The 27,199-nt window shown below is 40.8% G+C and overlaps 1 protein-coding gene across 2 annotated transcripts in view; it reads left to right on the top strand.

Moving 5' to 3' along the window:
* Positions 1-9,755, top strand: part of TMEM74 (transmembrane protein 74) — a 40,041-nt gene extending 30,286 nt beyond the window's left edge. For both annotated transcript variants that reach the window (XM_075213965.1, XM_075213966.1), the window contains exon 2: positions 7,168-9,755. In XM_075213965.1, the coding sequence (XP_075070066.1) occupies positions 7,217-8,035 (819 nt within the window). In that variant the 5' untranslated portion in view covers positions 7,168-7,216 and the 3' untranslated portion in view covers positions 8,036-9,755. The remainder of the gene's footprint in view (positions 1-7,167) is intronic.
* Positions 9,756-27,199: the final 17,444 nt, after the last annotated feature.

Here is a 27,199-nt window from a genome sequence, read left to right as displayed (position 1 = left end):
AATTTCAAAATGATCCCGTCTGTACAATCTATTTTTAGTAGCACGATAACTCTAAGTGGATATGTCCTAGTACTCTGTTTCTCGGATTCAGTCCTCAGGGAATCCTAACAGTGCAGGTTTTCCATATCTCCTTGCTGGAGCACAGGTGTAATCATTACTGACTGACACATTGTAAACTATCCACAGCTGGTATTAATTATCTCATTTGTGATCTAGAGAACCTGCACTGTTAGGGGTCCCTGAGGACTGGACGTGGAAACTCAGACTCTTAATGGAAGAGAGGCTGAACAGGGCAGTGTCAGTGCATGTGACAGTGATTTTGGCAGAACGTCCCGGTTTGCGGTGCAGCAAAAGAGGGGAGGGGCTTAACAAAAATTGGTCTGAGTCTTATTTAAATTTGTCCATTTGTGGGCAGAGTTTGGGTGGAATGAGGACGTGGCTTATTTTGTCCCGATTTTGTGATTCTAAATATTAGGAGGTATGTGAAGGGTACTTATGGATGGCAACATATGCAAGGGCGCAATACGTTACAATTTGCACAAAATGCTTAAGTGTCCACACACATAACAAGGAGCATGTCCACAGCAAGCCTTAGTTTTGGATTTTTTAACTGCCCTCATAAAAACGCCATTTGTGACAAGTGCATACCTCCCAAGATTAAAGATAAACCTTGATCAATTGAAACCACACCCCTGATCCGACTAAATTAAGAGGCCACACCCCCTTTTGGTGCCCCTGCCCCTTTAAGTATCCAGCAATCAGAACAGTCTGACCAATATGCAAGCACAGAGCCCAGGAAATACCATGGCATATAAAAGTTCTGGACTTGGGTCTTAAATTCTGTATAAAAAATGGCCTTGAAATGAAATCCATTGTTTGTACCTCAGTAGTCAAAGGGGGGGAAATGTGTGATGCCTAAATAAAAAAAAGTTCCAGTCCTTCACGTTGTGATCCAGTTTTGCACCAAAGACCTCACTTGCTATGAAGAGGTACATAACTAACAACCAGCTTTGGAAAGCAAGAGCTGAGTAACATGGAAACACCTAAATGAGGATATTTCTGGGTGGATCAAAGGTGTGGCCAGGAGCAAACGCAGGATTTGCAGAGGGGGGTTTCCACACCATGCTGCCAGTGGGCGTGACCAGCATTCATGGGGGCGTGACTATAATTTAGACAGTGCTTGGCTGCTCTCCGACTCTCCCTATCCCCATAATATACATGGGCAATGCTGCGTGCACTACTGTTAGGTGCATACAGCTATCTCTTTTCGAGCAGAGCCGTGTTAAGCGGGGGCAGGGTCCAGCCACCTCAATTATACAGTGCCCCAAGCTTGGAGGGGGTTTTTCCAGGCACTAGGAAACCCCCCCCCCCCCCCCTTGGTTTGCCTATGGTGGCCTATTTTGACCTTTTTATTATTTTTATTTGAGATGGAAGGTGTGCATAATATTTAATATTTAGAAGAGTCCCATAACCAGAGCATATCTATAAATTTGATAGCTGGGTCAAAACTAGACTATGTTATAATAAGGATCAGTATGGCAAAAGTAAGCCAGTAGTTTTCTAGGTTATATGGTATCTGTAGGGTACGGTACTGACTGAGCACTCTTCTTTTAGACAATTGGCATGATTTAAATACCCAAGATCACGATATAACATTACAGCCCACTCATATACGCTTTCATATAAGTCCGTCACAGCTTCGTGCTTGCCTAGCTCTTGAGATTTGTCCAGCTCTGACTAGTTAATTCCTCATACCACAGTAATGTTTGATTTTTAAAAGGAATATACTCATTAAACCGGTAACTTAATTAGCATAAGCAATTAATGTATATATACGATGTCCACTGGCTGTACACTTTTATGTTTTTATCTTTTATGAGCCAAAAATAAACCATGGCTCATCTGTCTGCCAAGAGCCATGTCCTAACTCTTAGCCGTCTCACTCTCACAGGATATCATTTATGGTTCTAAATACAGTACAATGAATAAATAATTAAGCCATCCGCCTAGCAACCTGAGAAGGCTTATGTGCTCCCAGCCAATTATATACACAATCATTTCGTGCTTTGGCCAGTTATGAGGGATGATTTTGAGCTCCTAGCATCAAGAATTTAAATCCTTTTAAACAAACGTTAATTTCCTAAGTGTTCCATTTTTCTAATAAATAAGAGTGTTCGGATTATATTGTTTCATTCTTTTTTTCTTTTCTTTTTTTTTACTTATAATGAATAGATAATTCCAGATTGTACGTGAATGTGGATTTGTGAGTCATTTTCAGACTGATCCTCACAGTTCTAACTGTGCCATTTTCATTTTTTTTGGCAACAATTGTAAAGCAGATTGCATTTCAGTTTCTTATCAAAGCAATTTCTCCATTGAAAAAGTTGGAGCTATCTTCAATAAAAACAGATTCTACAAAAAAAAAAAAAGAACAAGTTGGAGCCTAAAGAAAACAAGACCTTTCTTTTTCCTATGCAATGTGCTTTCATTAACCTATCTTCCCTTTTAAATGCCTGATATATAATGATATATATTAAATTCCTGGCACAAGATTAATTGAAATAGGTACATTCACTCGTTAACGGACTATGCGAGTGTCAGCTGCATGCTTTATGTAGGGAATGAGCACTTTCTTTAATTAAACCCATAAAAACATTGATTAAAACTGTCGGTGCTTTCACAGTGATTAAATTGTTTGGTGAGGTTTTTTTTTTTTTCCCTTGTTGCTGTGTTTATCCAGGGATCGTATTAAAAAGATGACTTGCCCGGTTTTTATATACTTGGAAGATCATCTTGTCAAGGAATGAATGGGTCATAAAGTCTCAGCGACAAGTGTTATAAATCATCGCAGCACATAGAGAACATTGGATGCAGTGGAAAGATAGTAAAATGTCTTTTTTAATTCATGCTCCCGTTTGCAGTGCACATTTGATGAGATTCTGAGAGGGGTAGATTTAGCAAACCCTCTAAACAGGAAATACGGAGTGTTGCCCATAGCAAACCAATCAGATTCTTGCTATCATTTTGTCCAGTACATTCTAGAATCTTGATAGTGACTTCATCGTTGGTCTCAGAGCTCTGGTCAAAACTGTGGGCTGTGTGATTCTGCGTAGGAGGTGTGGCCGTGCGGTTTGTGGCCACACCCCATTTAAAGTACCCATTTGTATGATTTCAAAGTCTTTTTATGAAAGTGATATAAGCCCTAAATCCTGCGAAAATATTTTTTTTTACAGGATTTAAGGCCCCCCTATTTACCAAAAGCTGGTGAAGGCTATACTCGAATGTAGTCATCACCGGGGCCTCCTGCGATGCTTCCCCACTAATTAAGGATTTAGTTTTCTATTTTTTTTTTAGTTTTTTTTTAGTTTTTTACTTCAATATTTTGTTTTTTGGTCATACCGAGATCCATGCTTCCTTACAGCAAAGTCTCACTAATAGCAACAGAATTTTAAGTACGCTTTGCTTTGCTAATGACAGTTGGTGAAGCACGGAAGGTGTTTATTTAAGGCTTAAAGGTTGAGTAATTATGAAGGTTCACAACCAGAAACTACCAACTAGCAAAACTACCATGAAAGAAGGTTTGACAATTATAGTGTGTTACGTTAAAGCTATATATGTGTAAACATGTTTTGTGAAATCAAACAAAAAAAATAACACTTTTTAAGAGAACTAAGATCTGCATACTGTAGTTCTGCATACTGTTGTAGCACATTTTAACAAACATGCTGGGTATTCAAATGACATGTACAGATGTGACATATTATCACTTATAGGAACGTGCTAATTAGCCAAGGTGTGATCTGGTTGATGGTAGCATCTGATCACTGCTGGCAGAAACAGATGCAGACATGTTCTGATATTTAAATACTTTGTGTTATGTTACCTTCTAATTATAATCTTACCTTTGCATTACATTTAAAACAGCATTCCCATGAAAAAAATCAGTGTAATTTTTAACATTAATTCACTGTGGTTGGCTATAAGAAGAACATTGTTATTTACTATTTTGTTTTGTTAATGATTTCTGATTCTGGACTACCATGGCAACCACAGTCACATGGCCAGTGAGCAGAGAGGCTTTGGTACGCCCCTCTGAGCTCTGTCTGTACTGTTACATCTTCCGCCTCCCATTCCCATCATATGACATGTTGAGAGGCTGTGTCCATGTAGCAGACTTGCTGTATCTGTGTCTGGCTGCCATTTCTTTTGCCAAAATATTTTGAAATGTAGATAATGATTTGTAGGAGGAGAGCTAAGAAAAATCACAGATGCATGCTTAAATGGTACTGAACTTGCTTTTTAAACAAAAACATGTTATGATATTTATTGTTCTCTGCCGTGTTCATATAATTACTCCTTCTCCCGTCTCATCATCTTGTAACTTCACAAATTCAATTAAATCTACATATATCTTTCTTAAAATTGAAAATAACCTGGGGCCTGATTCATTAAGGATCTTAACTTGAGAAACTTCTTATTTCAGTCTCCTGGACAAAACCATGTTACAATGCAAGGGGTGCAAATTAGTTTTCTGTTTTGCACATAAGTTAAATACTGACTGTTTTTTCATGTAGCACACAAATATTTGATAGCTTATTTGTACACTGAAATTTTAAGTTGATATTTGAGCTGGGAGACCGGGGCATGATGACAGATGTCACCACGCCCACAACAATTGGACCTCGGAACCAGTGCCGTAACTATACATTTTGGTGCCCTGGGTGAGACAGGGCATCGGCGCCCCCATCTAAGGAGGGGGGGGGGGGCTTAGGAGGAGAGAAAGAGAGAGAGATTTAAAACTTACCAGAGTTTGATGCTTCAGCCGTTAGGTTCCGCCATGGAACGCAAACTTGCGTTCCAAATGCCGAACTTCCTGTCAGTGGAATGCATCAAACTCTGGTGAGTTAAGCATCAAACTCTGGTGAGTTAATATCTCTCTCTCTCTTCAGCCCTTAAGCGGAACTTAAGGGCTGAAGGCAGGTAGCGGGCGGCTGCTGCGCCCCCTTGGCTTTGCGCCCTGGGCGAAGGCACCGCCCGCACCACCCTCGTTATGGCACTGCTCGGAACCTCCACACAACTGATACAGCCATTCTGTGGGTTGGATAAATATTCTGCCTGTCAGTTCACTAGTGACCTATCTCAGGCATATCTGAAGCACAAGCCACAAAGCGAATGTGAACGAATATTGCGTTGGCCCATAAAATGTCTGCCTCCCCATTGAGGGTGAGGGTGCACTTTAAATCTGCCAAGCTCTTACTTTTTCGTTTCTCTATTTCTTCAAATGATTAATCTAATTACAGCTCAAGCTTGTCCTAAATCTGCCAGGGAACATCTAGCTTGAGGTAAACATACCACTTTTATGATTTTTGAGAATGATCCAAGACTCGTTAAAATGGATTTGTGCACAAAAGGAATTGGCAAGAAAGTATCCCTGGAAAGATTTAAAGACATATAGCTCAGTATTCATATAGATATCATATTGGCCTACATCGAAGAGGTGATAAAAATAGAACAACTTTATACGATAGCACTGGTACTGAGATTATGCACACAGTGGCATAATAGAAAGGGTATCTTGTGTCTTGTATATGGCAGAAGCATCAGAACAGTAATTAAAGTGATCTTCAGAATTATGTTATTGATGTTATAACTTATTATTTTATTACTTAATTTTAAAGGAGAAGTGTTTCTTAAAACCTCTATAGATAGATTTTTGATTTTAATAGATTAGGATAGTCCAATAGTAGAAAAAGTTGCATTTAAAAAATCTGTTCTCAGGCTACAGTTCCTCTGACAGCCAACATGTATAGTGGTAGTTTACAAAGAACTGGCCAATATAGTGTGATTGCACTTCATAACCATGTAATAAATGAAACCATTAAATAAAGTTCTATTGTTAGGGCTCTGTGATATATTCTCTCTGCAGTACCTCTGTTTTACCAGAGGTGCTGCTCTTGTGGACTTTTGACTATTTGCACCTTGCCTGCAGGGTTTAACCTCCTTCCCCGATTATCACCTGCCCCTGCCCCACTGACTTATATACCCGCCCCAAAGATTGCACATTGCAGGTCATTAATTTGTGTTGTCTTTAGCCAGTGTTTTTGGACTGTCTGCTTCCAGTGTTTGTCATCATGCATCCCTGGCCCTACCTACTACCACTGTTTCTGCATTCTCCTAGCATCTGTTTTCAGCAATTGCCTGTGTCTAGTATCATCTGCATTGTCCTTTGTTTCTGCATTACCTATTATCCAGTTTTAGATCAGAGACTGTTCCTTTCTACCCATCCACACCCGGATTGTGTTTCTTATGTTCTACAATAACTGGACATTGTTTTGTTTTGTTATACCTGGACTGAGTTTTGTCTATGTCCTCTCTTGTTTTGTTTTGCCTCTGCAACCTCAGATCTCCTCAATTTTTGCAACTAGACTAGTGTATTTCCTACAATAAAACTGTTACACTCGTCACCAACTGCTGACTCCTTTTTGCTATCATTGCAACCACCCAGTTAATCACGATAGCTATCTCTTGTGTTCTGAACGTCAACAACAACACACCATATACACTATCAATATATTCAGTGTTACTGTATCTTCAAATACCCTGACAACAAAACCATAAAGAGGTGTTTATGAAAAGAGGCATGTAAAATAGTTCAGGTCACAGAAAAATTGCTTCCTAACAGTCTTATTTACTGTCTGTGACTGGTGTAAAATTCAGATATTTATTAGGATTGAAAAACTGTTCATTATCTATTACTTTATTAAGCTTAATATATAGCTTTTGTTCTGTTCTTCTGAATAACCAGACTCATTTGTAAAAATGTAGTTGTTCTTCTAAGGCAAATCACAAGCAATGCAGGCATCACCGCTGAACACACATGTGTACGGTTACTGATCTGGGTGTTCCTGTGCTACACTATACAGCCAAATCATAGAGCAGCCCATCTTGTTCCATCCTGCACGGTCGCGTCGAGTGGTGACCCCACGCAGTTGATGCTGCATGATGAACCCACGCATTTGACCAAATTGACCAACAAAAATTATATTGTGTGTGAGTAAAATATCTATATTGTAAAGATATTCATTAGACGTATTAATATGATTATCCTATGTGCACTTTATATTGTGGAATTTTACTTAACATGATAATTTTTCTTTATTTCATTAGGCATTTGAAAGGTTTGGACTAAGCTTGCTGTGATATGTAGAGGAATAGTATGGCCTGCATGGAGCTTCATCATATGAACGGACAGCCACAAATACTAGACGAGTGCAACAATGTGGACTGGGGTTATAATGTCAAGGATCCAAAGTCCTTTTGTTATGACAACCATTGTGTGACTTCTGCCTTGTCACCAGATCAATATGAGTCTATATCTTTAGCAACATCAGATGAGGTTGCCAGTGCTCAACTATCTCAAGATGAGTTTGGAAATGGAAGAAGAAAGGCTTGCTGTGTTGAAGAAGTGGAAACTTCTTTTACTTATGTGGATGAAAACGTAAACATAGAACTTATGACCCATCCACCTTCTAAGAACGGCCATGGGCATCAACATCATAACCCCGATAGAGAAAACCAACAAGACGGCATTCATGAGGCCTCTATAATGTCCGATGATGACGCTACATCAGAGGCTTCTGGGAAGTCGGTAGATTATGGCTTCATCAGCGCGGTGACATTCCTGATAACTGGGATTCTTCTTGTCATAATTTCATACCTATTCCCCAGAGACATTAGATCAGATCCAAATTCCATCCCGGCTAGAGAAATGGAACAAATCGAGAAGAAAAATGCAATTATTGGAGCACACTTGGATAGGTGTGTGATTGCCGGGCTGTGTCTTCTAACCCTTGGTGGCGTCGTCTTGTCAATTTTATTAATGATATCAATGTGGAAAGGTGAACTCTACAGGAGGAAGGCGTTTGCTTCCAAAGACTCTGCCAAACTGTATGGATCCATTAATTTTAACCACTCCAAGTCTGGCGGAAATGAGAATACCTTGGTACAGGAAGAAACCATTGACATAGTTAATTAACATTCTCTAATTTTGTTTAGTTTTTATAAATTGTTTCGTGGTAAATGAATTGCACTATGCAGTCGATAAAATTGAACTTGTTTTAAGTCCATATCCGAAAGGCTACTTAAAATAGTGAAAAGGCGTTGTTTTTTGGATACCAGAGACCTAGTAAAGATATATGAAAATTTGTGAAAGAATGAAGATACACCATACCTGCCTACTTTTTGGACATCCTTACCAGGAGATTCCGGAAGGAAAGTTCAAGTTAAAAGTGCGGGTGGCAAGATGACGAGATTTTCATCATCGTGCCCAGCCATGAGCAGAGACACAAAGTGTGCCCGTTGTTCAGTGGAGGCCGAGTTTGATAATGTGAATCATGTCATCAAGGTTCTGACACCAGCTACTCTCCTGGGAGTCCGCAAGGAGTCCATGAAATTCGAGAGTCTATCGAACATTTCGGAAAAGTAGGCTAGAATAAGTTATACAAATAATAAAAAATGTTTGAATCTATATGAAGCAAAATTAAACTTATAATATTAGTGCCTTCATATGAAACAAATACTAGTAACAGGAACAGATACTATAAACATGAAAAAGTGCCATAAAAAGTTCACACTGGAAAAGGACGGCTGCACTTTTAATCCTGTGTGAGAGGCTACTGAAAAAATCTGCAAGGAGACACTGGGAATTTCTTATGACTGGTGAAACAAGACAATGGCTTGCATTCAGTCTTTATATTCAGTTAACTGCGTCATAAATTAGGTTTTGGTGTTACCATTATTTTAGGCTTACAAGTGCATTTAACCCTGGCTTAAGCAACCTGTGGCTCTCCCCTGTTGGTTGGCAAGGCACGCTGGAACTAATGGTTCCCCAACATCTGTCTAAGCTCGGGTTACTTGGACATGTAAAAAAAATCCAATATGCTGATCAATCATTCGATATATATTCTCATCTCTAGATATCAACAGTACAGGCGCCATATTCCTGTTCTGTGTACAACAGAAGTGAGTATTGAGGGCTCTAACTAAAATCCAGTAACATTGAATTCTGGGTCAATTCAGATCCTGCTGGGAGGGTGTAGTGCCATATGTCTTCATGAAGTGCACTATACACAATGGGCCTGATTCATTAAGGAAAGTAAGGCAGAAAAATTTGTAATTTTTCTCCTGGACAAAACCATGTTGGGTGCATATTAGTTTACTATTTTGCACAGAAGGTAAATACTGACTGTTTTTTCATGTAGCACACAAATACTTGATAGCTTTATGTTTACACTGAAATTTAAAGTTGATCTAGGACATGCTCTACTCCATCTATAAATCTGTCCCCCCACATTTTAAATTTAGCTCCCCCTCCAACGCAACATGGTTTTGTCAAGGTGGAAAGTTACTCACTTTTTTTTTCTTTACTCTCCTTAAGGAATCCGGCCCACCATGCGTAACTTCATCTGTAGCAGAGGAACGCTCGAAATTCGATTCAAATGTTGGCAGCTGTAGATAGAATACTTGTGTACATTGTTTTATATGCAATTGTGATGTAATCTATACTGTATATACAGTATTTATACTTTGTTTTATAGGTGCCACAGCCTTTTTGTGCCTCATCTGTTGCAGTTTGAACTTGTACTCTATTGTTACTTATGTTATGTCAATATGCTAATCTGTGGGCATCAAAAGATAGTGGAAATGGGGTCTCCGCAAGAAATTCATATATATAAAAAGTAAGGGGTTGCAATCTAGTTCTGGCATGCTTGTCTATTTTTTCTACCTCCCCTGGGAGATCCGTGAGGGGAGGTCCAAGGGGCAAATGCAGCACCCCCACTACTGCACAATTATGACATTACTGTCAACGGAAGTGATGCCCCACTATGATATTGTACCATCGTGGCCCTGCCCACTTTACAAGAAGGAGAAGCAAGATCTGGGACTCTTGGACATCCTGGGAGAGTAGACAAGTGTGCTTCTGGAGCAGGGCAATGTAAGTGCAAGACAAAATCTACTTGCTGGAAGTTATTTATTAACAAAGTGGAAATAAGCTGCAACCTAGACCAAGCAATCAGAAATAGGCTTTCATTGTCCAATCAGAAATAGGCTTTCATTGTCTAATGTGCTACAGTAGATTCTTCAAAGCTGGGTGCTGACTGGTTCCTGCACATTTTTACTTTTGCACTTTCTTGGTAACTATCCTTTACTAAGGTCATTTACTGAACTGAAGTGCAAATATAACAATTGTTTTATTATATATAAAATAATAAACCACTGTGTAAATAGTGTGAAAATATAAAAATATTACATTTTTGACATTTTTTGGGGGGCTTCCCACAATTTAGCATTGTCAAAAACACAACTTTCACAAATTGCTGAAACTAGGGAATTTTACTTCTGAGTCAGTCAGTTAGTGAGTCAGGGGAATCTGATGGGATGAGGAGTGAAGCTGGTTGGGTTATGAAGCTTTGTTTTAAAATACTAGAACACACAGGGGTACATTTACTAAACTGCAGGTTTGAGATGTTGCCTATAGCAACCAATCAGATTCTAGTTATCACTTATTTAGTACATGCTACAAAATGACAGAATGTGATTGGTTGCTATAGGCAACATCTACACTTTTCAAACCCACAGTTTAGTAAATATACCCCATGGAGTTCTTTCATCATAAAACCTGAACGATTTTAATTGTTCAGAGTGTTTTGTTTACAACAGTGACATTTACTGCTTGTGCATATGTTATTAAATAAACCTTACTGCTATATAGTAATTTGAAGGTCTATTTAAAGTGCACTTACACTGGTGGCAGACATTATGTGGGCTGAATCAATATTCAGCCTATTGATTTATTATGAACTAGTGACACCCCTGAGACATGGGACTCTAGTTCCTGGTGAATTGATAGTATACTTGTCTACCTTGTTGGGCTTCGGGGAACACGTTTGGGGGTGGCGTGACGATGCAGTCATCATGGTCTCACCCCCGCATGGTAATGCCACAGTCCACATCATCAAGGGGCAGAGCCAGAATGACGTGATGTGCAGCGGATGGCGTCGTCAAGGAAACATCCCGCCCACTTCACAAAGGAAAAGGGCTTGTGTCGTTTCAGCGCATAAAATGTCTGCCTCCGCTCTATGTAAGTGAAAAGTACTTTTATAACAACCATAAACATGATGTAAACACACAGCAAACAAACATGGTATCAGCAGTATGCACCATGTTATTAAATAAACCTTTATATTAAATAAAATAATTAATTAACGGACTCGTATTTAAAAAAGTAACATAAAACGTTTATTTTAAATCCAAAATATTTATGTTTTATATGCAGTTATTTTCAGTAAGAGAAAGGATTGAAGTATCAGGAATTTCCTCTAAGAGCATAACGGGGACTGAAGACTGTATAGAATTACATCTGTTTTCTATAAAAATGCACTAATTCAGATTAGTTTGCAGATTAATACAGAAAAATAGTTGTATGTAAATCTTAGACGCACATTGCGTCCGACTCTAAATGAAGCCCACCAGCGGTGCACGGAGGATTGTCGGGCGGGGGGGGGGGGGTTTCCCCCCGCCGACCCAAAAAAAAAAAAAACCCAGAGAGAGCTGCTGCGCAGTTTCGCCAGCGCTGTCCTATACAGCACCGCCGCGGACGCTTCTTTGACAGCGCCGCGGCTGCTGTATAGAACAGTGGCCACTTAGTGCAGGGGGGGTTTCTAGAGACTCAGAAACCCCCCCTGCGTGCGCCACTGCCCACAGTGTGGAATGGTAGAACAAAAGCAGAACTCTATTCTATTGCAGGAACTTTGCATCTTTCTGAAACGCCTGTTCTGCTGCAAAACTTGATTTAAGTGAAATTGGGTCAAAATTTTGTTCATCTCTAATTTCAATATCCAACTTACTTGGCTGGTTGTTTAGCACGAAGTAGGTAGATTATTACCACACAATTTGCATTGCAGTGAATGGGTGTTAGTGGGGACTTGCCATTACATGTACATAAAGTCCAAGAAGAAAAAAAATGTACTGTAACCGCCAAGACAGATTGGGGAAATTAGTGCATAAGAAAATGGTTCTGTAAGTAAGCAGCCAATCAGATGTTTGCTTTTATTTTCTAAACTGCACTAGAATAACAGGCAGTTGGAAAGCAGATTTTGACTGGCTGCCATGGATACAGCATCTTCATTCCTGTGCACCAGCTTTTTAAAATGTCTTCATAGTTCTTAATTAACCCTGTAGCAAAATGTGTTTACTTTCCAATTATATTGTTTGGGTAAAATAAGTTACTGAATTGTCATATGAGATTATTTATTCATGCCACTATATCATGCTTGCCCACTTATTTGACCTCCCCTCCTAGAGATCTCAGAGGGGAAGAGCAAGCGCAGGGGATGTGGTTGTGCGATTCATGCCATAATCTCCCTTTTACAGTAAAGATTCTGACTTGTTCTATAACTTGTGCGTACTGCTCCACGTACAATGCAGTATATCTGCTGGTACAGATATCAGGGGTTGTCCACAGAACACAACATTTATTTCTGGGACAAACATACTCACTATGTACCAGCATAATTACATTTATTGGCACATTAATAGTTAATAAAGTATGCATTTTCATGCAGTTTTAACTTAACGAATTAATTAATTAGGAGTGTACATGGTACATACCATTTAAGGACTGAATAATTATTCCTGGTAGAATCGGTTAAGTCGGAGAAATGGACGAATTGATGTATTTTCCATGCTCGGCTCCCTCTGTTGTCTCATAAATGTGCAAATATATAGCTGAGGCTTATTTACAATCATGAAGACGTGCAGTCTAAGTGCTGTTCTTTGACGTCCCATAAGTACATAGTTGGCAAGACGACCGCATATGCATAGGTGCACATGATTTTGCCATCTGCGTAAGGAGTTAGGCAAATTGGGAAATTCTATGAGTGCAATTTAAATGTATAACGTAAAAAAAAAAAAGATTTCATTTTGCGCAACATGATTAGTTACATGAGATATGTGGAGAAGACGCATTTAGTGAGCGTTCCCTGTTTTGAGGGACAGCAACATACAAAAGTACAAGATTTTTCCACGTACTCGGAGGAGGTGGAGGCTGTTCCAGGGCTATCACATTTTGCACATTATATTTGTACTTCTATGGAAAACACATTTCATGGCGCACTTCAACCAATTAAATTAAACATTCAAACACACAAATGTGAGATATGTTAAAGAGACAGACCAGATGTCCCCTCACTTGTAGAATTAATTTAATACATAATTCAGGCTAAACCCGAGCAGTATGTTAGGAGAAAAAATGAAAACATTAAAACTAGTGAAGCAGATAGACATAAGGGGGTAGTAGTATGGACTTTAGGTCCAGTGGTTCTCCATTGGGCGGGATGTGATAGACAGCCACCTGCATTCCTCCCTGACGATGAGATTCTGAAGGAATGGCTATTTGGTGGCCATCACATGTGGTGTAGGCAATGGAATTCATATAAGAATACCCCTTCTCCAAAAGGAATTGACCAAAGAGGGTTTAACCATTGTTCTGTATAAGTGGGATGCTGTAGAAGCACTTGCCAGAATACCGTGTGAAGCAACAACTCAAAGTCCTACCATAATTACGGTGTTACCAGACAGGACTATTCCTTCAATGGGGTATTATAATTAAAAGGTAACTTAAAAGTCCCCCTATCCCTCCTCATTGTTTCAGTGAGGTTTTCTATTTAGACTATTTGTCATGTGGCTGAACTAGTACAAGGTGTGTCAGTCTTTCAAATCCTAGGCTAGCTTTTGTCTTAATATTGTATGTTGCTATGTAGTTCTTTTATAATCATCATCATCATTTATTTATATAGCGCCACCAGTTCCACAGTGCTGTACAAAGAATATTCGTCATTCACATCATCCCCTGCCCCATTGGAGCTTACAGTCTAAATTCCCTAACACACACACAGACATAGGTGTTCATTTTGTCAGCAGCCAATTAACCTACCGATATGGTTTTTTTTGGAGTGTGGGAGGAAACCGGAGCACCCAGAGGAAACCCATGCAAACACGGAGAGAACATACAAACTCCACACAGATAAGGGCAAGGTTTGGAATCAAACTCATGACCTCAGTGCTGAGAGGCAGAAGGCAGATTATGCTCTATCGTACATGCTCTGTTAGGCTAGGTACACATTGGAGCTTTTTCGTCCAATAATTGGGTCAATCAGCCAACATACAACTGTTCGGTCCGAAGTCAGGTTAGTGTGTATAGTGACACGATGGTCAAAAGTCGTTCCAAAGTGTCGATTGACGGCTCATTTGGTTGGTCGTACTGTTTATTATTTTCCGATCAATCACCTAATGATCATATAGTGTGTATGCACTCATGCTCACGATCTCCATAGGGTTTACAGAGAGATGCTCTTTTCAGCTGATGCCAGCATTGAATGTCCCGGTGAATAAATGTAGAGAGTGCTGTAGAAGGAATAATTCATTTGTTCGTTCTAAGACAGAATGTTTTGTTTCAGAGTCACAGAAACTAACGAAATTCATTAGGACATGTGGATAGCTATAACAGGGTAGTTTTAATCAGTGTGACAAGAATGAATGAATGAATGAATATTGTGCTGTCACTCTCTGAAGACTAGAGGACCAGATGAAGAGCACAGATCTGAAGGTAAACCGTGTCCATGTGTATGGATGAATCGTCAGACTGATCGGACCTTCAGTCGTAGGTACAAACGTTTGAGAAAACACATTGGTTGAAAATTCTTCAGTGTGTACCTAGCCTTAGTCAGTAGCTCTAATCCAGCCTCTGTTTTGTGATCTGTCCTTATCACAGTCATCAGTTTGTGAAGTCTGTACTTTCCCCAGTGAGGAGCACATCATGAGGCTGGGTACACACTACAGAAAATTTCTCCAGATGCGATAACTTTAACGATTTTACCAACGACAGATAAAAAAAAAAGCCCTGATCAGCATGATACTCATGTACACACTATACACATTTTACAAGATTTACCTTCAGATCTGGGCTCTTCATCTGTCATAACCATCGGCTGAAAAAAAAAAGATCCTGACTCTGCACACCCCATGGAGATCTATGGACACTGCCGGTCGTGTGTGCATACACACTGCAGAACTGGAACGACAGCGTTCCATTGTTGAACGACATTTAAAATATAGAAATATCAAGCGAAACGATACGATTTGTTTTGGAACTATAATCGTTCATCGTTGTATCGTACACACTAATGTGATATCGGGCCAAATGGTCATTTATAATTTGATTGGCCCGATAATTAGCTGAAACCACTGTAGTGTGTATCTAGTCTAAGACTAGGAAGGCATCAATTGTTAGTAACTTTCAATACTATGCAGATACTTGTTTCAGCCACCTGTAGAGAATAAAGAACATATGAGCTGATCTTCGCCTGCAGTCATCATGATGGATTTCAGCTACCTGTGGAGACAGCCCCAAGTCAGTATCATCCATTCTTCCTATAGTTTGAGGATAAGGGAGATGTGTTATTTACTTATTTATTTACAGCACATTAAAGCAGAAGAGATGAGGTAATTAATGCATGCGTTCCCTGCTATATCCAGGTATGTGATCCTTTTGTAGTGAAGTCTATTAGAGAAAGTTGTGTGATCTCAATATGATGAAAGTGCTGATGGGGACAGCTAATCAGAAGATCTGTGATACAGTAAATGGGATGACAATCTGCATTCAGTTATGTAGCTCCCCGTCAGTATGTGGAGTGGTGCAGGCACCTACTTCTGGAGATTATAATACTCACCTCTTTTCCCGGTTACAGTGGATAGTTAGACAGTCGCCCCTGCACGGGCAGATTTAGTAACAGAGGAAAGTTGTGTGTGAAGCTGACACGGGCATTGTAGCGCAGTACAATCACAATTCACATAATAATTGTGCTGCAGACCATCTCTCTGTTTAAATAAATCATCAGTTTTATTATATATTTTCCTCCTACACAGCACTTGGTTACATAGATGCCGCTTTTGTGTACATGCATAGATGTGTCTGCACACTTACGTTTCCATATCTGTGTTTTGAGTTACAGGCACCTTAATATACGTGCAATTCTAAATCTATGTCTAGAGCAAAACTGTGACAATCATGGGTATATTGGGAATGTAAAGTGTAAAGTATTCTGAGAGCGGCCTTCAAACACCTATCTGAAAGTATCATCCTGGGTTGGCACAGTGGTACTTTATTGTCACAGTGATAATAGGTTCTCTCCTTTGGTCCTGATCTTGTCTCTCTACAGGGAATATATGGCCCTTCAGCTGTTCAACATCCTGCCTTAAACATGAGTGGACACTATCTCATACTTGCTCCCCTAGGATGCCTCTTAGAGCAAACACCCTCCCTCCTGCAGCATCACAGGATAACTGTGTGGGAAGAATTAAAACCCAAATATAAAGGTTTAGACTCAAGAGAAGCATGAGGTAGCATTCTCGAGGTACAACTATTATAACCATGCCTCAAACCCTTCAAAGGGACATTTTGGGCCTGATTTAGCGTTGGATGTATGTTCATTTGCACCATGTAAAAGTGTGACTTAAAATCATACTTGAAAACTCTCCCTGAATGTCAGGGAGACTCCCTGAAATAAGGGTGATCTCCCTCACTCCCTGAAGAGTCTGGCATTCTCCCTGATGCTGAGCCAGTACAAGACGTGGTTGGCTTCACCATCTGTGGCATGATGACACCGTTCAGAAATTGTGTCCTATGTCCATGTATTGATGCCTATGGAGGTGGCCATTTTCATGGAGACCAAGATTTAATCAAAGACTGAGAAGTAAGACAACATGACTTCAGTAATGGAGACAGAAATGTAAAAGACAATTTAGTCTGTAGAGATTCATTAGCTGCTTTTCTTTAACGCATATTTGCCTTCTCTCCCGGAATGTCCGGGAGACTCACGCATTTTTGAGAGACCTCCCGGGCTTACGGGAGAGCAGGGCAGTCTCCCGGTTCTCACACCCGCAATAGATAAGTGGCGGGGGGCATCAAACAGGCTTAGTGCTCCAAGTTGATGATGATAATGCTCTTATCTTTGTTCTGTCTAAACGCTAGATTTTTATCTTACGCATTATAGCCATAGAGACGTAAGTGTACAGATGCATCCCGCTTGACGGGAAAAATTCACTCGTTTACATTTAACTGTAAACCAGGCCCTCTGTGTTTCTCTATAAAAGGGCAGTGTCAAGTACAGCAGTACACACCGCAAGATGAATAAAACAGTACTATGCACCGCAGATGTCTAGTTTTGTGCAAATAGACCTATATCTCCACCAAGATGCCCACATTTACAGAGATAGCTGCAACAAGTTACACACACAGAAATAGTGTCTGTAATAAAGTCCCCACACTCCTGATGAATATAAGCTATATCTCGCTAGGTATCAAGCTCAACAAGGCGTAAAGTGCGAAGCAATAAGTCCAGCTAGGTGTAACAAGCCCAGGAAGATATCACATACCAGGTAATAAGTCCTGAACCCTTCCCCCCTCTGATTTCACCATAGAGATAGGGAAAATGAGGACAAATAAGAAGTGCCTGGGAAGAAATGGAAATTGCAAACATCCATGATTGCAACTCCTGATTCTGATAAGATGCTAAATCTTATTTAGCTCAGCAGAGCACATACTATTCCTGTCTCTCCTTGGAAGCCTGTGACAATAGCTCCCCCCCCCCCCAACACACTGTATCCCCTCTAGTACAAGCACAAATAAACAGTGACTTCCAGCTGTCTGAACCTTCAGTACATGGGAGAAGGTCTGTAATAGGAATGGATGTATCTTCACTTCCTTTATCTTTCTCCAGATGCCTGAGGTCCAAGACGACAGATTCTTCACCAAGTATGTGTGAGTGAAAAACATCATTTATTGCCCCACATAATGAGATAAGATGGCTCTTTAACCGCACAACAACTCTTTGTTCCACATGTACATTTATTGTGACATCTGTACAATGCTGCATGCCAAACATTCTGCTTATAAGATGCTGTGTATGTGTACAGTGATATTTACGTAGAAATCTACTACTGTTTCAGTTGATTACAGATGAATTGAGATGTCCAATCAAAGTGTGATGGTCATAGCAGGCATGTGACGTTTGGGGCTTGGTCTGCCATACCGTTATTCCACTAAATGCAGTCAAAGGGTCATTAAAGATTGTTAGCTAACAACAAATTAGGCTATTTGTCCACCTTAGACAGACATAGGTGCCCACTGTGAGGAGCATCCCGTGTAAATGGTCTATGTGACCATTTTTATTATTATTTATAATCAATGATTATATAGCACCACCGTATTCTGCAGCGCTATTCAGAGAATATTTAATCATTCACATCAGTCCATGAACAGATTACATTATCATCATCATTTATTTATATAGTGCCACTAATTCCGCAGCGCTGTACAGAGAACTCACACCAGTCCCTGCCCCATTGGAGCTTACAGTCTAAATCCTCTAACTTACCGGAGCACCCGAAGAAGACCCAATGCGAGCCCAGGGCGAACATACATACTCCGCACAGCACCATTTGCAAGATTGCAGGCCAAGATGGGAATAGGCACTTCAAAGTCTTGTTGCTGTTACTTTAGAACCCTCGCCTTCATTATAGCTTTATCTTTTCCCCTGAACTATTGCTCGTTCAAACCTAATGTCTCCAATAAGCCGTGGAAGTAATGGGACGTCATTGTAGCATTTTCATTATTTCCATTCGGAGAATTGTGCTTTGAAGTGTACTGTCACGACCTACATCCTGCAGCTACTGTCTGCAGGTACTTTGTTGGACCTTTGTATATATTGTATCCTGCCTGTAGTACCACTGTCCACCAAAGGGGCCACTGTGGTACTTAGACTGCTCTTACCTGCCATATTATTGCTGGAAGCTTAAACACCTGCTTCTGGCCTATATAAGCTGCCTGTCCCAGCAACCTTTGCCAGATCATCTGTTGCAATTATCTGTGTTGCTGTTCCTGTTCCATGGCTCCTGTTCTCTGAGTTCCCAGCACATCTATCCGCAGATCATCTCAGCCACTGTGTCTACTCCAGTATCCTGTGGTAACGCTCTGCAGATTATTGCTACCTGTTGTCTTCAGTGCCTTGCTCCGCAGACCGTCGCACCTTGTGTGCCATCTCCACTACTTTGTGGTAAAGTCCTGCAGACCACCGCATTCTGCATCTGTTATCCACTGTGTTCTTTAGCTATTTCTGCCATACCCTACCGTACTGCAACCTGAAACCTGTGTAACCGGTGTTAATAAAAACCACTTAATTTCTCTATGCTCTCTCTGTGGTTTTTATTGGGAATCCTGACATGTACTAAGTGTACATGAATGGTGCCTGGATGGGCAGCACAGTGGGTATAGGCCTTATAGTTGGAGTTCATAGAAAAGAAAGCAGATTGCTTTGTAGGAGAAAATAACACCATTGAAGGGTGAGGTATTGCTGCTACTGAATGCCAACATCTGACCCACACTAGAAAACTGGGTTCCCCACATTAAGCTCTCAGGTATGCAGTCACATTGGTTAACACCTCTGGGTCCTCTGGACCTTGTCTTTTGTCCACTCCCACTTTGCCTGTTCTCCTTGTCTGCACCCTGTTTCAGCTCCGACCCGATCGACTGCCCTCATATCAGCCGCAGTAATTTGCATACCGCCTACTGACTTATTATTTACATACTGGTTTTTGTTTTTAACAACAAACTAATAAGGCAATGTGATGATGTCATTTAGAGACACGTTACTGGAAAATAGATGAACGTGGCAGCTATCAAGTCATGCTTTTCATTGAGTACAGTGGCGGAACTACCATTGGTGCAACAGGTGTGGTGCACCGGGGCCCATGGAGATAATGGTGCCCGCTGCATGGCAGATGCAGAGGGTCTGGGACGACGGTTCACTCCTCCCAGCCTACCTTCACCAGGGCCCACAGCTCACTAGTTCTGCCTCTGATTGGGTACTAGAGATGCTCACTGACCCCCGTATTCTGGTTTTGGTTTTGGATCTGGATTAACTTCATGTTTTGGCAGAGCCGCCCTTGCGTGTTTTGGTTTTGGTTTTGAATCCCATTTTTTTTTGTAAAAAAATCCCTATTGTTTTTGCTAAAATTACATATTTTTGCTTTTTTTCCCCCCTACATTATTAAACTTCATAACACCAATTTCAAGTCATTTTCAGTCAATTTTGACCACCTCACAGGTCACAACATTATTTTCATACATTTTTAAGTAAAGACTGCAGCAAGCTGGCTGGATGGTAAGCGACAGAGCGATGACACAAACACACAGCAGTTCCTAGCACATCTAGCAAACATTGCTACACAGCAGTGGCAGGAAACAAATGTGGTGCAAGATGGAATTGTCCTTGGATCATGAAATCAGTTATGGTTGATTTGATTGCTCCACCTGTTCCTTGGATAACTGTGGTAATTCTACAGCTAATACATGGAGACAAGCGCTGAAACCCCCGGAATGTGTGCTTTTATCAGACCCACACCAATCCAGGGTGCCAGACAATGCACTAAAAAGAGCCATTGTAATTCACAGCGATAAGCAAGTTCATCACTGAGCTTCAAATCGGCACCAATTCCCAAAAGATTATAATATAGTTTGGTACCTTTGACGTAAAGTGTAGATTACAAACACTTTGTGCAATACTGATGAAACAGCAGCAAAGTGGAAGGCAATACATATACACGTCTATTTAGACAGCCATGCTTACATTACTGTGGCTTTACAAACGCTACAAATGGCTAGACAACTGTTGTCAGGATTTGGGTAAAAATAACACTTAAGAGGTGGATTTTTTGGTCTTATGCCCAGGCATGACAATGGCCTTCTTCTTGTCATGTGCAAAAACTGTTTTCACCGGTACAGGACTTACATAAACATCATCCTCATCAACATCCTCATTAGCGCCCTCAGCTACACAAATATCCCCTTCATCCTGTTGCAATTCCAAAGTGGCATCCTCAATTTGTGTATCACCGGCTACACCAGTGGGGGATCCAGGGGGGGGGCGATCGGGGTGATCGTTCCCCCTAGCAGGGGCTTGCTGCCGGCGGCTGCACACTGTGCAGGTCCGTTCAACAGTGACAGTGTGCTGCCCGGCTGCTCTGATTGTGTTTTAAACACAATCAGAGCAGCGGGGCAGCACACTGTCACTGCCGAGCGGACCTGCACATACTGTGCAGCCGTCGGCAGCCTTAGAAATTAGAAAGGGGGCGTGGCCTAAATTGACCCCCCAAAAAATCGCCCGGGGTGTAGCAAAAGTCTGGATCCGCCACTGGGCTACACTTGGGCTGTTCATCCACACATCTGCAGAAATGCTGAAAGTAGCCTTCTTTATGGGTACACTGTCAGACAGGTCATGATTACACATAGCACTAGTGGATAGACTCTCCTCAGGGATTTGTGTAATTTCTGAATCTGAACATACATTTTCCTCTAATGCCTTACTGTTTCCTTCCAGCCCGGCTTTTACATGTAAAAGTATTTGGACACCACTTTTGGAGTCCGAATGACAAGATCTTGCTTGGTCATGACTGACCTTACCAGTTGCAGAACTAGCACTCATAGAGAAAGGTGAAAATCTCATTCTTTCCTTGCCACTGCGTGTGTAGAATGGCATGTTGGCCATTTTATTTTTTTCTGCAGATAACTTTGCCTGGATCACAGGTCTTTTTTCTTGACCAAGGTAAAAGGTGTTTTTTTACATGTTTGTTTCCCGGATTTAAAAACACTATGCACTTTAACATAGGCTTTAGCAGATGACGTAGAGGGATTACTATCATCAAGACTGGTAGCAGCAGCTGCTCCTGGTCTTCTGTGTACTGCTGTAAATCCATTTTGATAACACAGTACAATGTGACTGCAGATTAAGAACAACACTGCCAGCCCTATTATTTCTATTTCAGCAATGACAATTAGCAATGGAGCTCTCCTCTTTGTATGTTACCTATATAACACAGTACAATGTGACTGCAGATTTAGAAAGCCAAGCCTACCAGCCCTATTATTTCTATTTCAGCAATGACAATTAGCAATAAAGCAATGGAGCCCTCCTCTTTGTGTTATACCTATATAACACAGTACAATATGACTGCAGATTTAGAAGACCAAGCCTGCCAGACCTATTGTTTTTATTTCAGCAATGACAATTAGCAATGGAGCAATGGAGCTCTCCTCTTTGTGTGTTACCTATATAACACAGTATAATGTGACTGCAGATTTAGAAGACCAAGCCTGCCAGACCTATTATTTCTATGTCAGCAATGACAATTAGCAATGGAGCTCTCCTGAATGTCACTGGAGACTTTGAAGAACACCGGTACCCCTCTTATTTCTTTTCTACCTATGATGCTGCCCAACTGCACTAGAGACTGCCAAGAACCGTGCTAACGCTTCTGTGTCCCTCTATGAAATGGGGCAGGATCGCCGTGGAGGGTGATACTTATAGAATCCAAAACTCCCCAGATGTGACGACATAATGATGACGTTTTGCCTTATTTTCAATTCCGAGGGCGCGCAAAATTACCGAGTCGGCTCAGCTCGGTACTCGGATCTGCTTAGTTTGGTTGTGTTCGGTTCTAGGGGTACCGAGCCTGAGCAACTCTAGAGAGGACTAATGAACTTGGCAAAGAGGTGTCTACCAAGGAGGGATGAGTAACAAAACTGTTTGACTAAATATTCACTGACTTCTGAATTTGGTCAGGAAACTTTTGCGCGTTTCACTGGTGGAATTTGGCCTTACATCTTCCTGATCTCACCCTAATCAGACAGCAGCATGAATTAATTGTTACAATACCAACTCTATTGACAGACACTTAATTCTACAAATTGCAAATATACAAATACACTGGCACAGCATTCCACGTGTGCAATACTGTTCTCATGCCAAACTCCATTTGTGTGAAATTTTCCACTGATAATGCCCATCTCTAACATCGTAACTAAAATCAGCATTTGCTGTATTTTGCATCGTAAACAATTAAGCCAACCGTTAAGATGTTTCCATGTCTTAAAACAACAGAACATCAGTAAATCACAATAATTGAAACGGTAGAATAGCTTATTATACTATAAATAGATAACCTCCCCGTAATTGCGGACAGTCTGTTCTGTTCCCCTGTTATTTAATCATTTATTTCGCTGAATAGAAATGTCATAAGAAGAAAATGCTTCTGCCTGTGAGAATAGTAAATGGCATGTCACCTGGGGCCAGACTTTCAAAGTGTACGAAAGGTGACTGCCTATTATAAGTTACAGTTTATAAATGTAAGGTAGAATAGACATGAAACGTCTCTGATTCAACTTTTACCATGGAATACAGACGTCAACTGAATTGTATTTTTGATTATAGCTGACATACCTCCATCACTGCTGATTTAACAGGATCTAACTAAACAATTTGGGAGCATGACATCAGGCATGGTTTGGGCAGACCAGGGAGGTATTTTGCCCTGATTTTTGGATTTTACATCCAATTGAGAGATGTGACCCTATGTAATATTCCGGAGAGCTTTGAATGTTACTGCTGCACTTTTCTTTGTTTATCCATTTAAATTCAGTTAGATTGTCTTATTCACCAACAACCACTACATCATGACAGAGGATTTTCTGGGCAAACATTTGAAAACAAATAAGAACAAAATCAGGATGAATTACGACCTTAAAACGATATGGGTGGGCCATGCAAGAGCCATAATATATTGCACTAGTTTTTGTCCTATTGCATCTCTGCTTAAAGATGCCCTTCTGGATTATCTCAGAGAAAGAGGACGTTTATTGCTTTAGGGGTAAATTTAGGCTTATTATAGAGATCTTTTACGAAGGGGGCAAACACATCCCCTCCGCAGTGCAGATACGGTTTTTGGCCCACTGTGCGCCTTCGATTTGCGCAAAAGTGCCTAGTTTTCCGCCGATGTTTTTACTTATGTGGAGAAGCAGAGGAGGAGATGGTCGAAGTGAAGATGTTCCCACTAAAGTACAGGGGAGGCGCATTGTTGCCCCTTGTTTTGCAGAGTAATGCAGAAATTAAATTATGCGTGTAATAAGATAAAGTGGTGGAGAGTGCACATTTTCAGGGGCGTCCCTTGCCGTGTATGGCCGTTCTCCTTCCCAAAAAGTAATCAGGATGGAGAGAACACAGGCACTTCCAATAGATCTAGAGTATTTTATTACAGTTCAGGCTAACGTGTAAGACATGCACTTAGAAATCTTGGAGTATCAATCACATGTAGAATATTTACAAGGCAGATCACCGCCATGATAGTATGAGATGCAGGATAACCAGACAGCAACAGAGCCTTACACTACAGGTGTCAAAGTAGCGACTTCAGTTACCATTAAAACCAAAAGGGACCACGGCGTTCAAATTATAAATCCAAAAGTTCCTCTTTTCTTAGTCTATAAGCACCACGCACCCGCTCCATAGCTAAACATTTTAAGATCACTCTTAAGGGTTAATTTAAAATGCAGGAAAAGGACTTGAATAATGCACCAGTTCAGAGGTGTTGGACACCAGGATTCATCCTATACTTTAAATAACAAAAAACACTTTCCATACAGAGTGCACTGTGTAAAAAAAAAAAAAACTAAAGAAACGGCAGAATGTTCCCCCCCCCAAAAAAAACAATTCACAGTCAGTCCCAGTGCTAGATAGCATTGACTGTTTTCCACTTTTATATATATACCCCTCATACCCCCCTATTATGTTGAAATTCAGACGCAGGCTGGTCATTGCAGAGGGGGGGGGGGGGGGGGGGTAGGGGGGGAGTTACCGATCCCACACTAAAAAGCAACTTTGTCAGCCAGTGGTTCCAGTATAATCAGCAGGAGTCCCCAGGATTCACATCCATTATACAAAAAAATAAAATAAGCTCACGTACACTTTTCATAATAATAATAATAATAATAATAATAATAATAACAATAATAATAACAAAAGTAAGTGAAATAAAAAAATTAAATCTTGTTTCTTGACCTTTGTAGTCCAAATGAGAAATTATTTTAACTGGGAGAAAGCGGGAGCCCTCCGTCCACTGCCAAATACAATGATGGTAATCAGGGTCACGCTACTTTCAATGAGATGTCTTTAAATACAAGATGTCATTCTGTGACACATAAAATAAAGAGGTCGAACGTGGTCTGACACTCATGAACCTTTCCATTCAGTTTTTTCTGTCATGTTAAAAAGTATATGTACCACTCCTAATGAATTACTGTGGTGTACTACCAGTTTATGACACTAGGTGGTGGAAAATTAACACTGAATAGAAAGTTACTTCTTGCCTGCTTCTGTTGTATGGAGATGTTCATGCTGAATAAAACTAGAGATGAGCGCACTCGGATTTCTGAAATCCGAGCCCACCCGAACGTTGCCGATCCGAGTCGGATCCGAGACAGATCCGGGTATTGGCGCCAAATTCAAATCTGAAACTGAGGCTCTGACTCATAATCCCGTTGTCGGATCTCGCGATACTTGGATCCTATAAATTCCCCGCTAGTCGCCGCCATCTTCACTCGGGCATTGATCAGGGTAGAGGGAGGGTGTGTTAGGTGGTCCTCTGTCCTGGTAGATCTCGTGCTGTGCTGTTTAGTTCTGTGCTGTGCTGTTTAGTTCTGTGCTGTGCTGTGCTGTGCTGTGTTCTGCAGTATCAGTCCAGTGGTGCTGTGTGCTGTGCTCTGTCCTTCTGAGGTCAGTGGTGCTGCTGGGTCCTGTGCTGTGTCCTGTTCAGTCCAGTGGTGCTGTGTCCTGTGCTCTGTGCTTCTAAGGGCATAGTTATTTCCCCAATATTCCCCTGTGTTTAAAAAAATAAAAAAAAGTTATTTAAAAAAAATACCAAAAACTAATTTAATTTTTTTTAATTACCACAAAATTTGCACAACCAATCCTGCAGTATAAGCCCATTGGTACTGCAATATTACCAAGTTCACACATTCAGCAGTAAAAGTCCAGTGGTACTGCAATATTACAAAGTTCACACATTCTGCAGTATCAGTCCAGTGGTGCTGTGTCCTGTGCTCTGTCCTGCTGAGTTCCGTAGTGCTGCTGGGTCCTGTGCCGTGTCCTGTTCAGTCCAGTGGTGCTGTGTCCTGTGCTCTGTGCTTCTAAGGGCATAGTTATTTCCCCATTATTCCCAAGTTTTTAAAAAATAAAAAAAAAGTAAAAAAAAATAAAAAATTAAAAAAAAAATATATAATTATAACCAAATTTGCAAAACCAATCCAGCAGTATAAGTCCATTGGTACTGCAATATTACAAAGTTCACACATTCTGCAGTATCAGTCCAGTGGTGCTGTGTCCTGTGATCTGTCCTGCTGAGTTCCGTAGTGCTGCTGGGTCCTGTGCCGTGTCCTGTTCAGTCCAGTGGTGCTGTGTCCTGTGCTCTGTGCTTCTAAGGGCATAGTTATTTCCCCATTATTCCCAAGTTTTTATAAAATAAAAAGAAAGTAAAAAAAAATTAAAAATTAAAAATTAAAAAAAATATATATAATTATAACCAAATTTGCAAAACCAATCCAGCAGTATAAGTCCATTGGTACTGCAATATTACCAAGTTCACACATTCTGCAGTATCTTGTGCTACATATAATGGAGACCAAAAATTTGGAGGATAAAGTAGGGAAAGATCAAGACCCACTTCCTCCTAATGCTGAAGCTGCTGCCACTAGTCATGACATAGACGATGAAATGCCATCAACGTCGTCTTCCAAGCCCGATGCCCAATCTCGTAGTACCGGGCATGTAAAATCCAAAAAGCCCAAGTTAAGAAAAAGTAGCAAAAAGAGAAACTTAAAATCATCTGAGGAGAAACGTAAAGTTGCCAATATGCCATTTACGACACGGAGTGGCAAGGAACGGCTTAGGCCCTGGCCCGTGTTCATGACTAGTGGTTCAGCTTCACCCACGGATCTTAGCCCTCCTCCTCCTCCCCCCCCCCTACAAAAAATTGAAGAGAGTTATGCTGTCAGCAACAAAACAGCAAACAACTCTGTCTTCTAAAGAGAAATTATCACAAATCCACAAGGCGAGTCCAAGGATGTTGGTGGTTGTCAAGCCTGACCTTCCCATCACTGTACGGGAAGAGGTGGCTCGGGAGGAGGCTATTGATGATGTAGCTGGCGCTGTGGAGGAACTTGATGATGAGGATGGTGATGTGGTTATTGTAAATG

Source organism: Mixophyes fleayi, chromosome 5 (assembly GCF_038048845.1).
Source record: "Mixophyes fleayi isolate aMixFle1 chromosome 5, aMixFle1.hap1, whole genome shotgun sequence".
In the NCBI taxonomy this organism is placed as follows: Eukaryota; Metazoa; Chordata; class Amphibia; order Anura; family Limnodynastidae; genus Mixophyes; species Mixophyes fleayi.
This window is presented reverse-complemented; position numbering and strand designations above follow the sequence as displayed.